The sequence below is a fragment of the Solanum tuberosum genome, unplaced genomic scaffold (genome assembly GCF_000226075.1).
Source record: "Solanum tuberosum cultivar DM 1-3 516 R44 unplaced genomic scaffold, SolTub_3.0 scf00130, whole genome shotgun sequence".
Taxonomy (NCBI): domain Eukaryota; kingdom Viridiplantae; phylum Streptophyta; class Magnoliopsida; order Solanales; family Solanaceae; genus Solanum; species Solanum tuberosum.
In genome coordinates this window covers 1,228,097-1,241,731 of record NW_006239060.1, presented here as the reverse complement: position 1 = coordinate 1,241,731, position 13,635 = coordinate 1,228,097, and the positions used below count along the sequence as shown (strand labels likewise).

Genomic DNA, 13,635 nt, shown 5'->3' with positions numbered 1-13,635 from the left:
CTCTCAAACGCTATCGGGTGGCCCTCTTGCATTAGGACGCCACCAATAGCAAAGTCAGACGCGTCGGTGTGAATTTCAAATGCCTTGGTGAAATCTGGCAGTGCCAAAACAGGCTCCTCAATAATGGCAACCTTGAGCTTTTCGAAGGCATCTCGACATGAGTCTGCCCATTCCCACTCACGACTCTTTTTCAGCAAGTCGGTGAGTGGAGTAGCAATGGCAGAATAGCCAAATATGAAGCGCCGATAGTAATTGGCGAGGCCAAGGAAGGACCGCAATTCTGGTACCTTCGTCGGGGCCTCCCAATCTCGAATTGCCTCAACCTTGTCACTGTCCATCCTTATTTCTCCATGGTTGATCGTGTGCCCGAGGAACTAGACAGTGGCCTGGGCAAAGCTGCATTTTTCCCGCTTCACACACAAATCGTTGTCACGCAATACCTTGAACACTTTGCACAAGTGCTCAACATGCTCATCTAAGCTGTTGCTATAGACGACAATGTCGTCTAAATAGATGACCACAAACTGATCCAAAAAGGGATGGAACAGCTTGTTCATTAATGTACAAAACGTAGCTGGAGCGTTCGTCAAGCCGAACGGCATAACCAGCCACTCGAAGGCACCATAACGAGTGACGCAAGTCGTCTTTGGCTCATCACCTTCAGCAATTCGGACTTGGTAGTAACCCTTCCTCAAGTCCATTTTTGTGAACACCTTAGCCTGCCCCAATCGATCAAATAAATCTGCGATCAACGGAATAGGGTACTTGTTTTTCACCGTGACCTTGTTGAGGGCCCGATAATCAATACACAAGCGCAAAGTCCCTTCCTTTTTCTTTTGGAACAGAACAGGCGCACCAAATGGCGCCTTGGAAGGCCTGATGTGTCCAGCTTCCAGCAACTCCTTGAGCTGCTTCCTCAGTTCTTCCAGTTCTGGGGGCGCCATACGATAAGGCGTCATGGCAGGTGGCTTTGCCCCGGGAATCAGTTCAATCTGATGATCAACTTCCCTTCGCGGTGGCAACCGTTGGGGAAGTTCCTCCGGCATCACGTCCCTATTATTGTAAAGGACTTGCTCGACGCAGTGAGGCAAGGCTGCTGCCCCAATCGAGTCTCCGACGCCTCCAACAAGGGCAGCAAGGAAGGTTGGTTCCCCTCTCTTGAAGCCTTTAATAAGCTGCATGGCGGACAAGTGCACTCTGCTTTGTGGCACCCGAATAAGGGGCACCACGCAAGAACCTCCGGCATCACTGATGTGCAATTGGCTGAGACGCGGCGAAATAAACGCGTTCACTTCATACCAAAAATCCAGCCCCAAGATGATGTCAAAAACATCCATGGGCGCGATGGTGAAATCTGTCAGCCCCTTCCACCCTCCTAAATCGATGGGGACTTTAGGAGCGAATCCGTGGACAGTTGTGGGGAGGGCATTGACTGTTTTCAGCATCGTATCACTAGCAACATAATTCAAACAAAGGTCAGTGGCCCTTTCCTTTGTTACAAAATTGTGAGTTGCACCGGTGTCTACCATAATTCTAACGTCTTTGCCATTCAACTTGGCATTGACAAACAACGATTCGCGCGGCCTTATACTAGCCGGCTGAGCAGTTAACGCAGAAAGAGTCATCTGATTAAATAAAGCCATATGATTAAACATCCCAACAGCAACATTCTTATTCTTTTCAGCCCCGCTAGCCTGTCCGCCTTGTTCACTGGATGGACCTCCAGTTTGCGATGCAGCCTGTTCTTGCTGTTTTTGAGCAGCAACTATTGCATTTAATTTACTTAAGGACGGACAGTAACGGCAGCATGAGTAGTTTCACCACAAATATAACAACCCTCACGATGTGGAACGCCTTTCTTACGATCCTCATAGTTTTTGCGGAAATTTAGTTCTTGCGGAAATTAGAAGGTTGGTTTCGATTGTTACCTCTTGTGTCGCTGCCTCGGTTGGGAACTGGCCTGTTCTTGGTCCGACTGCTATCCCCTTTGGGAGGAACATTTTTGTTCCGATTGTCCCTCCCCTTCGCTGCTTCTGCCCGAAAGTCAGTGAGTGATTCTGCCACTACGATCGCCTCGTCGACATCACGAACTTGTCGTCTTTGGAGCTCTTGTTTGGCCCAGTTTTGGAGGCCGTCCAAGAAATAAAACAGCAAGTCTTCACTTGTCAAACTCGAAATTTGGAGAGTGAGTCTAGTGAACTCCTTCACGTAGTCTCGAATGGAGGATGTTTGCTTCAGTTCCCTCAGCTTCCGACGAGCCTCATGCACTACGTTTTGAGGGTAGAACTGTCGCTTCAACTCCCCTTTGAATTGCTCCCAATCGTCGATGGAACAAACCCCTCTCTCCATGTCTGCCTTTTTCCTCCGCCACCACAGCATGGCGGTGTTGCTCAAGTACATAGCTGCTGTCCGAATCTTGGCAGCTTCACTGGCCATGCAAACGTGCTCAAAGTAAGCATCCATTTGCCACAAGAAGTTCTCGACATCTTGGGCATTCCTTTCACCACGAAACTCCTTTGGCTTAGGAGCTTCAATCCGTGTCTCACGGACAGTGACGGGACCAGCAACTCCCGCAGTGGCAGTCTCATCAACCCGCCTCTTCAAAGTCTCAAACTCTCGGTGAAGAGAGGAGAGGGCTTCGGTGAGCTTGAGTTCGAGGTTGGTCAGTCCTTCCTTGTTAACCTCCTCAAGCTCTTCAAAGTTACTCTTCACTTCATCGAAGCCTTCAATAGCGACTGTTTCGAGGGTAGTGAAGTTGTTTTCGAAAACTGTAAGTCGCCTGTTCAAGGCCGACAGACCAGCCTCAACTCCGAGGATCTTCTCGTCGAGTTGGCTGGTATCGGAAACTTCCCCCTCTTCCCCAAGGCTCCTGCCCCCAACAGGAGGGTTGGAAGAAGATTCCCTTACCCTGCTCTTGTCACGTTTTCTGGCAGTGTCTCTCCGAGCTTCCTGCTCTCCTTCTTCGTTGCGTTAAGACTTCGACGTCATGCTTCAACCGTTGCTCTGATACCACTTGTCACGGGCCTATTTTTCGAAGGCTCGTGGCACAGCAACTGAAGGCTTGCACAGCTCCTCGGATGCTCAGTCCTAACACAAACAAGCACTCAAAACGTGCCCAGCAATCTGTCTAAAACAGTCCACTAAAACAGCCAACAAGAAAGCAATAAAAGGAAGCAAGCTTTGGGAGGCAAGTGCCAATTTTCTTTGATATTTTCTCTAAGTTCTACATACCAATGAACTACTACAATATATGTCTAAAGGCTGAAAATCTAAGCTAAAACGTTGGGGACAAGTTCCCCTAAAATAATGGCCTACATGTGTGTCTTTACAAGTCAAAGGGTATGGTGGAGTGTTCCTCAAAATCTGGCAGTCTTGTCCCTCTGCTGGGCCCTCTGCTGGAAGAAATCCATGGTCACCACCTGCCCATCAAGGGTCTCCAAAGTATCTCCGAAAGACGGAATAAAATTCGTCCGCTGTATGAGACCCGACGATTCTGCCTCGCCCCTGAAAACGCTGGATTTTAATGTAACGCCTTCTGGGGCGGCACACTGGGGCATTAATACTATCTCATGAAAAAACAAATGACCTAATGACACACGCCTTACATGTTGAAATACACTTAACAACGAATCGCAATATAACCTATTTGGAAGGTGTGGAGATTAGCCGGTTACACCTATTATTTTCAAAAGAGTTAAACGAAAGCAACAAATCTCAAACAAAGATTGAACATGCGACACTATAAGAAAAAAAAAATCGAGGGAAAAGGAAACCAACCATCTAAATACCCATTTTGAAAGCTCCCACCGAGACCTAAACTAGCGAACTAGCAAACCTTTCAAATTGCCATAACAAACGAACTCATATACCTTCTTAACTCATGATCAAATTAAAGACATGAACTAACAAATGCACACAAAATACGAGAGACTCGAAAAACCATGCCAAAGGGGGAACGACAACTACGGGTAAAGGACTTAATCGGTCGTCTCAATTAGATGAGAGGAGGGGCTGAATATATATTTATTAAGCAAAATCACAAGGGAAATGATAAGAGTTGTTGCCAAAAAAAAAAATACAATAAGGACAACCACTACTTTTACCTCATGTTGATAAAATCCAGAACAAACAACACAACTAATGCATTCTTAATCTAACAAAACGCTAATCATTCATAGTAGAGCAGAATAAATTATTATGTGAATACAAAAAATGAGTCAATGAATCAAACCAACAACATAGCATACTAAGTAAGAACTTCGCTAACATTCGACCCCTATTCACTATCATGATTCGAAGGAATCATAATGAAAGAAATTACACTAACATGATGAGTTGAATGCACTCAAGACAGAACTTACAGCCAACATTTAACAAACAACAATCAAGAACCTTATTTCGGAGACTAAAGAAACAGACCCAAAAACATCTTAAAGAGAAAGAATTTTACCTTTTCGAGGGCAGTTAGCTGAGACTAGGAGAGCAGCGATTCTTCCAACGAAACACAACTTTGAGAAACTCGAATGAACGAGACAAAAGCGATCAAGAACAGTTTCAAAGATTTTTTGTTTTAGATATATTTCTTCCTCTCAATACTTAGCTAACTCTTAATCTTTTTTTTTCCTCCTTTAATTGCGACCCAAAGAGATTAATATATAGATGGAAATTAGGGGTAATCGGGTGAAATTTCCCATTTCCAATTGGGACTCCTCTGCCACAACAGTGCGAGGGATTTGAAAATCCCTTAGAAAGGGGGAAAAGAGATGACGATGTGATCGATGGCGTGATTTCTCGCTGGATTTCTGGGTTTGCGTTTGGAAGAAGAAAACGAGTATGGGCAGTGGGGTCAGTTTGGTGCTGTTATTGCGGCTGTTGGGTTGTAGGCGTAAGGGAGAAGAAGAAGTGAAGTTGGGTCGGTTGTATGTATTGTATTGTTGATGTTTGGAAGCTGCTGTGATGTTCACCTACTGGGTCACTTTGTTGATGACAAAGAGTTGGGCCGGGTCGGAGCTAAGGATGTGGGCTGAAAAGGGGTGTTGAATTGGAAAGCAAAGAAGGGGAAATGTGCTGGAATTATTTGTTGTATAGGGAATTAGAATTGGGCCTTTAGGAAATGTCCCAAAATTATTCTTAAAAGATGGGATAAATTGTTATTAAATAATGGATTTCAATTATAGCCTAATAGAATTTAATTGGTGAATTCAGCTAAAATGTAAACAAGATGAGTTAATATAAATTAATTAATGAGCTTCTTAATCTTAACAAAATAAGAAATAATTAACTTAATTATAAACTAACTAATTCAATTACAAAACCAATTAACTCGATATTATAACTATAACTTAAAGTAAATTAATAAAATATTTAACTAAAATGTAAAATCTTTTGTGATGACTTTTCAAATATTTATAAAATAACGTGATTGCTAAAATATACATGTTTATTATTAAAAAATGATAAAATTACTTTAAAATAATAACTTGAAAGTATTTTGAATTTCATAAAACTCATTAATTCAAAATTATAACTATCCCTAAATTTAAAATATAAAAAAAAAATTCAAGTCAATTTTCGAATAATCATAAAATATATCAATTATACACATAATTATGTAAAACATATTTATTATCTAAAAATTATGAAAAGTGAAAACTATTAAAAAATCTTGCAAACTATATTATTATTTTTTGGAGATTTTATAAAACTAATTATTTTAAATCGTTTGAAATTGGAGAAGCTCGAAATGATTAATTTATATTGTTGAGGGTCAAAATTGGGTGTCAACAATATCAAAAAAAAAATTGCACGTTGATGTCATACTAACGTCAGCGCCCACACTTTTTTTCCTCTCTGATACCATCACAATATATGAATACGCTCTGATTGTATAAAAAAGTAACTGATGTACCCCAAAAATTTATAAGCTAAGACCTGAATTATTCTTTATTTACATGTAAGGTCGTATTGGGTGATTCTTAAATTGCTCATATGTGTAAAGGTCAATTATTTAGTGTGGAATGGATTTGGATATGAATTTAAGGTCACTAGAACCCCTCTAGCACAAAGTTGAGTTGAAAGCTTCCATCCAAATTAAGTTTTGATGTATGATTCTACTTGGGTCAACTTCAAACAATCATATCTCTTAGAATATAAATAGTTACGTGGTCCAAATTCTATTGAATTAAAGGTATTCGAATATTCTTTCCAATGCCACCAGTTTTGCATCAATATGAGTTCAGAGTAGAAAGTTATGACCATTTTAGTAACCTGATACAATGTAAAGACGAATTAGCCGACGAGAAAATTTTAAAAAGGATCATTTTTGTCTTTTTACCTCTAAGAAAACCCTAAATGAATTTCTGGACTAATTAAAGTCCCAAACCAATCATATTTTCATCTCTTAATCCAACATTCTCTTCTTCCTCAAACCCTAAGGCAAAACCCTAAGGAAAAATCAAAGTAGAAGACTTCAATTCAAGATTCCTTTAATCTTTTTCAAGATTCTTCTTCAAGGTAAGTCCTTCTCCAATAATTTCATTCTTTCCAACTCAAATTCCTCCATACATTTGTGAATCACAAATGAAAATCATAATTTCTTGGCCATAGAGATTTCAAGAAACTAATTCAAGAATTCCAAGAAAGGTTTTCTTGATTGTTTTCCTTCAAGCTAGGGTTTCAAAGCTTCTAATCAAGTTCTTCTTCAAGATCTTATAGGTATGTAAGACTATCATAGTGTTGGACTAGTTCGTCCTCATGCCCTACATCTACTTTCAAATCAGTAAAAGAGTAATTTAGGGTTCTATCCCTAGATTTGAGTTTTTCCTAAGATGAGTTGATTTTGAGATTTTGAGTTCCTAATTCTTTTTGAAATTGTATTCCCAAATATTGAATTGCTATATATTATGCATTAAGATTCTTGAGTTGATTCGTTCATATCTACATTTCAGCATGAACCCTATGAATTAAGTATTCTTGAGATGAGTAGTATCGTTGAGTTCTCGAGTCCTGACTATTGAGTTTTCTATATTGTTATTGAGATCCTTGAGCTCATTTGTTCATGTCTATATTTTAGCATGAACCCTATTTTGAGTTATAAATTTTGAGAATCTTTTAAAGCCAACATTTTTATTTTAAACTAAGTTTTTGAGAAAGTAAAGAGAAGTTTGAGAAAGAGTTTTAATCAAGATTTGAGCAAGAGTATAAGGGAACTAAGTATTTTTCAAATGTTTCATTTTTACATGAAGAAAGATTTTGAGAAAAGTAACAATACAAAGCAGTTATCTCTTAAAGAGGGCCTTTTGATTAATTATCTCAACCTAGAGAAAATATTTTTACATTGAGCTAAGAGAAACCTTGTTTTTCTAAATGAGCAATGAGTACATAAATATTTCAGAGTAGTGACAGTTCTGGCAGCATAGGCGAGATGTTGTATCATCGCGTAACTCATAGTGATGATTGTCGGTTAAAAAATCTCCCAAATAGAGTTAAAAGTATATTTTTATTATATCACTTAATATGTTGAGTTCAGAGATGAGCAAGTATTTTGTAAAGTTTTAATAATTTCACTCCTTTGTTTCTTTACATTCAGTTGAGATATATTTATTGCAGTCCTTTCATTCAGTTATTTGCTATTCAGCTATATTACATAATCGTACATTCAATGTATTGATGTCATTCGATCTACATCGTTTAATGATGCATATACAAGTTCTTAGAATCCTCAACAAGAGTTCGTTTAGATCACTTCATCTGCTAGTCAGCTTTTGAGTGAGGTCTCATTGTTTTCGGAGGACTCCAATTTTATGAGTTGTTAGTATTAGTACCATTTTGAATAGTCATGGGTCTTGTCCCAACACTCATCTATATATAGTAGAGGCTTCATAGATAGACAGTTTTGAAGAGTTGTTTTTATTTAAAACTTATGTTTCATACTCAGTATATTCAGAGATTTTGAGATTTATTACACTGTTGATTTAGCATTTTTTTAAGTTTGATGTTTGTGTATGTATATGCATGAATTTTTTAAGGATAATGGAGCCTATATAAGTTAATACAGAGAAGGAAAACGTGGCCATAACTTAAAGGAGTATGCGCTGGATGAACAAAGGAAAAAGAATCGGCCCAACGACCTTTGGCGCACTGCTGGCGCAGGGTGCCAGGCCCTGAACTGCTAAGTGCTTGTCGTGACACCTTCATGGCGCGCTGCCCCATGCCCTCCCCGGTATCCCCGACGAATTCAAGTTAAATTAGGATCCCAAATTAGTTTAGAATCGGGAAATTGTTCCTAAACTCTATTTATCTTTCAAGCCCAAAATCAATATATGATAAGCTTTTATGCAATTTCCTTTGAAACCATAGCTTTACTAAATTATTAGGTTCATGTAATACTAACATGAATAACATTATAAGATTCACATGCAAACATATGAATCAAAACCTCAACCATGTTGTCTGGATTGTAGTTTCATTTAGGCATATTTTATTGATTGATGAATTGACATGTGCTACGCACTTGTCTTTGCAAAATATAAGCCAAATGACAGGTTGTATAAATACAATTCTAGGTGACTATACAAAAGGCTTTAATGATTGTACTTTATACCAAACAACCACATGTATGTAGTTTGAAACAAGTGTCTTTCCATTACTCATTCCTCCTCCACCTTAACCAAATTATTCTATGAAGTCTGTCTTCTTTGGAGCAGCTTCAAAATTCATGGTTAGTCATATTCAAATTGAAACTTTGTTACATGTCTAATGTCAGTGGAGAGTTGGATTTTACTGAAATTGAAACTCAGCTTGATGTCTCCAATGGTCAACGACTCATACTCAAAACTTTTAGTTACACAACTATTTTTTCATTTTCCCCTTCGTATATGGGTATCCAAGTTGTGTTTAGTTGTCTGCTCTATTTCTTTCTCGATTATCAAGTAAATGCTTACTTTTCAGACATTATTGATATAGAATTAATCTAGATTTTCTTTGATTATCAATAGTCATTCTACCTCTGAAAGTATATTCACATTTATGTTTGTTTCATGCTTCTTTAATATAGTCGTCTGATTTTGAATATTGATTTTCCGTTTTTTGCATGTATTTTTCCTTGGTAGACTTTGTTATACATGTAATTATTTGTTAAGCGTCTTTTAAATGCCCAAATTGTTAAAACAATGATCATAAGAGAGGTGTTCCTAAAACAAAAATATTACTATCAATATCAGGAAGAGAACATTGATACATCCAATATGTTTGATGAAGTACCTCAATGAAAGGTAGCGCATTCCAGCAAGTTTATTAACCTATTTTTTTTTTGTCATACTACTCTCAACATTAGATATTCTATACAGAAAGCATATGCCTTGGATTGGAAAACTGATATCTATTTAGATTGATTGAGTTTTCTTTGATTTTATCACCTTGGTTTATTTAGAAGTTGGCAATATTTTCACAAGTTACGAGCTCTTTACCGTGTAATTAAAGAAAAAGAACACTGAATAGGAAAAAAATCATCTTCTATTCTAGAGTGTTGTTTTATTTGAATTCTCTGCAAAATAATTTACTGCAGAAAGAATCTCATATGGCATAGAGTGGAGAAGATTTTTGAAGTTTTACATTTGATGCGTATATATATATATATGAAATTTCTCATTTAAAGTAGTAAAGAAACTTATACCTTAAAATGTGGCATAATAACCTATCCTCTTTCGTACCCTCTTTGTTTTACATTATTTTCTTGTATCAAGAAGCGCGTCCACTAATTGGTATTTGATGCACATGACATTGTTGGATTTGTGATCAGTCTAGCAGCAAAGGTAAGCTACTTAGCTCACAAATCATAGGCTTATCACATACCTCTTTTACTTGCCTTTAGAGCTGATACTCAACTTTATTTGAGGGTGATAAATGTGATCTTATTAGTCTTAGTAGCATTCTCTATAACCAGAAATTTCTTCAGAAATGATTTGAATTGCAGTCTTCAAGTGATTCATTGATATATATATGTACATTTTGGTATTGCTAAGGAAGAAATCATGGTGGTCGTTCTTCTATATTGAACAACTATGGCGTTGGCTGTTCTATTTTTATTATGACTTTACAACATTTAACTTATTGTGTATTTAACTTCCTTATGAAGTCGCAGTTAGGAGATGCTATGTGGTGGTTTCTGATTTTTTTTATAGTTGTGATCATTATAATGATAAAAATATTGGATAGATTATGTCAACCTGGATATAATGTGTTTGGACTTTTTTGCTATTAATATTATGTTTATTTAAATAATCATTGATTTGCCTATAAAATGAAAGGAACATTCCACCAATAATCCATTTCCATATTTTAACTTCTCTCATGTTTGATAATGTTATCGCGCTTCACTTATTGTAGCAGATTCTGCTGTCATGATATTCATTTTCCCTATGTTTTAGTTAGGACAAGGAGTCCGATGATGCACCACAAGTTATTGGAGTTCTAAATATACAGTACATCTCAATTGGAGCTGCAGTAAGTTTTTGAACTTCTTAAACTATAGTGTCATTTGTCCCTTAACAATAAGGTGGTCACTGAACTAACTTAGTGGATAGTATATAAGCATTAGAACTCATCTTTACACTCTAAATGATATAAAGGGTGTGATTGTTGTTTGTGAAAATTAGGTGTATTTTAGTTAAGTTATTGTTTTTTTTTGTCTGATTATCAAATTGTTTCTCCTTCCTTTTTCATGTTCTGTCTATGTAAATGTTCTCCTCACCGTGTTAAAAATTCTTTTGTATAACGTGTACATGCTTCTATAAAGTACCTTCTCAAAATTTTACTTACCTAGATTTTGATTTTTATTCAAGGCCTTCAGTAGCATTTGATGTTCAGCCGTGTCAGTTGGAAATGTTATGTCAAATTCGATAAGACAATAGGTATAAATTTCTAAAGTAATGGAAAAGTATAATAGCTCCGTCAATTCAATGTCCCTAGATCTCTATGACAAAATTGGTGAGACCTGAAATTGAATGTGTTAGTGATGCCCAAATATATTTGGTTTTCTTCTTCAAATTTTATTTTTTTCTGGGGAGGACAATGGTAATGATAATCTCAACTTAACATCGACGACATAAATTTATTTACTTTTGATGAGTTGTTAGAATTTTTTAGGACATTAAGCATGCTAAGTGGGATAAGACATTCAACGTATTTTAATGAACATCTTTTATGTTGATCGTTTGACCTAACATCCTCGAGTAACACACCCTCAGACATGAGATGATCAAATGATCAGCTAGAAATTGTAAAGGAGACATGATGTCATTTAGGATTTAGGAATGAGAAACAACATGTATTTTGCTATTTTTCTACCGGGACAGGTCAAGGATGAGTCTATTGTAGATCGGCCTGTTGATGAGCTGATTGAAAAAACAAATGAGTTTGCTGGTGTTTTTCCTAGCAAGGATTTATTCTCTAGAGAAATCAATATTAATATTCTTCTTTTCCTTGTTAGTAGTTAATTGGGATTAATTTTGAAGTGTTAATTAATTTCTAGATGTTGATGAATTTAATTTTAAGGTTAGCATGCTTTTAACAGATCCATGTTATTGTCATTTATAGTTTTTCCAATATTTCTATTTTCTATGTAGTCTTATTTCTTGACCCATAAATTAATTGGCATGCAGAGTACAAGTATGAAATTGTGAGATGTTAGAAAGATGGAAAGCACATATGCTGCATGCCTGGATATAACATGAACAAAGCATCTGTATTAAAGAAAGCTCAAAATGATATGGTTGTCGCAGATGCTAGATCCCATCCATAGTGCTGCTTATATAGTCCTAATCTGACTTGAGCGTTGTAAGAGTTCAATGATTGGATTAGCCACGTGTAAGATATGAGGACTAGTTGAGTCAGATACATGTAAATCTGCTTGAATACAATGTATTTAGAACAAATCTATATATATATAAATGAGGATATGAAAACGCTGATGTGGCATACTTCTTTGATCAGGATTTTGAATTATCTTTTTTCTCTGAATTTTTGGAATTTTTCTCTTTATTTTAGGATTTAAAAATATTACGTTAAATAAATGAATGAGCTATTTAATTATTCCTTCAATTAATTATAGTAATTATAGAAAATTGGTTGGTTTCTTCTTCATTGATACATAACCGTAATTTTTCTTTCTTTAATTAGACCATCATTTAATTAATTATTAATCAACTTTATTATACCCATAGGATTATGCAGTAGTTATGGAATTTAAAAGGTAATTTTCATTTACAAATTAATAAATGCAAAATGTGAAAAGTCATTATTATATTTAATGACATTTACCATATGAGTTATTATGCTTTGTAGTTACATCATATTTGTACATATAAATCTAAGAAACACCGCAGAGAAACTCAGTTAACATTGGGTTATGGTGATATTTTATTGGCCATTTTTAAAGGTGAGATTATCTATTTTCTTTTATATGAATTGATGGTAAGAAACTATCTTCTTTTATTTATGCATTTTTTAAAAGACATGAGTGTTTATGAAATGTGAACCCTAAACTATGATTTTATATTTTGTAGGAGGAAGTATTACTTGGAGTCTCGGAATTTATTAAAATACATGAGTGTTTATGAAATGTGAACCCTACACTATGATTTTATATTTTGTAGGAGGAAGTGTTACTTGGAGTTTCGGAATTTATTAAAAAACATGTGTGTTTATGAAATGTGAACCCTAAACTATGATTTTATATTTTGTAGTAGGAAGTGTTACTTGGAGTCTCAAATCTATTTATTTTTTTTATATGAATTGATGGTAAGAATATCTATTTTCTTTTATTTATACATTTTGAATTGATGGTAAAAATATCTATTTTTTTTATTTATGCATTTTTCAGAAGAAAATTTATTAGAAGACATGATATATATGAAAATATCATGTTGCATACCTCTTTGGCCAAGATTCTCTAATTATCTTTTTCCTCAGATTTTTTGGGAAATTTTCTCTTATAATAGGATTTAATTATTACATTAAATTAATGGTGATTTATTCATATTATTCCTCACTAATGAGGGAGTTGTACGCGATTTTATTCTTAACATGAAATAGAAAGCTAAAAATCCTGAAAAAGTGAACATATGGTCATTATTACTATTGATATCACTTCTCCTAAAAATTATTTTACTTTCCTTTTATTGTTAACGTTTTTGTTATAGTTTTTACAAAAAAGTTCACGTTTTTGTTAGAAAATGTAGCAATTAATGCAATAATTATAGAAAATTAATGGTGATCTATTTATATTATTCCTCACTATTTATCTTTTCTACTAAAATTCTTTTACTTTCTTTGTATTGCTTGCGTTGTTTCTTAAATAAGGAAATGTATAGTAATTATGGGATTTAAAAGTTAAGTTCATTGCTAATTAATAAGTACTAAAATGTGAAAGGTCATTATATTTAATGACATTTACCATCCAAATCATTATGCTTTGTAGTTACATCATATATGGGCATATAAATATAAGAAACATTTCAAATGATAGAGAAGATCAGTACAACGTAGGATGATGGTGATATTGTGCAGGCTATTTTTAAAGGTAAAATTATCTATTTACTTTTATATCAATTGATGATAAGAATATTTAACTTCTTT

General features: G+C 35.5%; 1 protein-coding gene across 1 annotated transcript; it reads right to left on the bottom strand.

Annotated features, from left to right (window-relative positions):
• Positions 1-374: 374 nt before the first annotated feature.
• Positions 375-3,557, bottom strand: LOC107061391 (uncharacterized). The gene is made up of 4 exons (XM_015310565.1): positions 3,420-3,557; positions 3,055-3,127; positions 1,929-2,960; positions 375-1,765 (listed from the first exon to the last, which is right to left on the bottom strand). The coding sequence occupies exons 1-4, from the start codon at positions 3,555-3,557 to the stop codon at positions 375-377; spliced, it is 2,634 nt and encodes an 877-aa protein (XP_015166051.1).
• Between the last annotated feature and the right edge of the window lie 10,078 nt (positions 3,558-13,635).

Excerpts from the sequence above, each read along its gene's own strand:
- LOC107061391 (XM_015310565.1), bottom strand. The coding sequence starts at position 3,557 with ATGCCCCAGTGTGCCGCCCCAGAAGGCGTTACATTAAAATCCAGCGTT. Across the intron at positions 3,128-3,419 it reads TGGAGACCCTTGATGGGCAG|ACAGATTGCTGGGCACGTTT; the intron begins GTGGTGACCATG and ends GGACTGTTTTAG. Across the intron at positions 1,766-1,928 it reads CCGAGGCAGCGACACAAGAG|TTGCTGCTCAAAAACAGCAA; the intron begins GTAACAATCGAA and ends TAAATGCAATAG.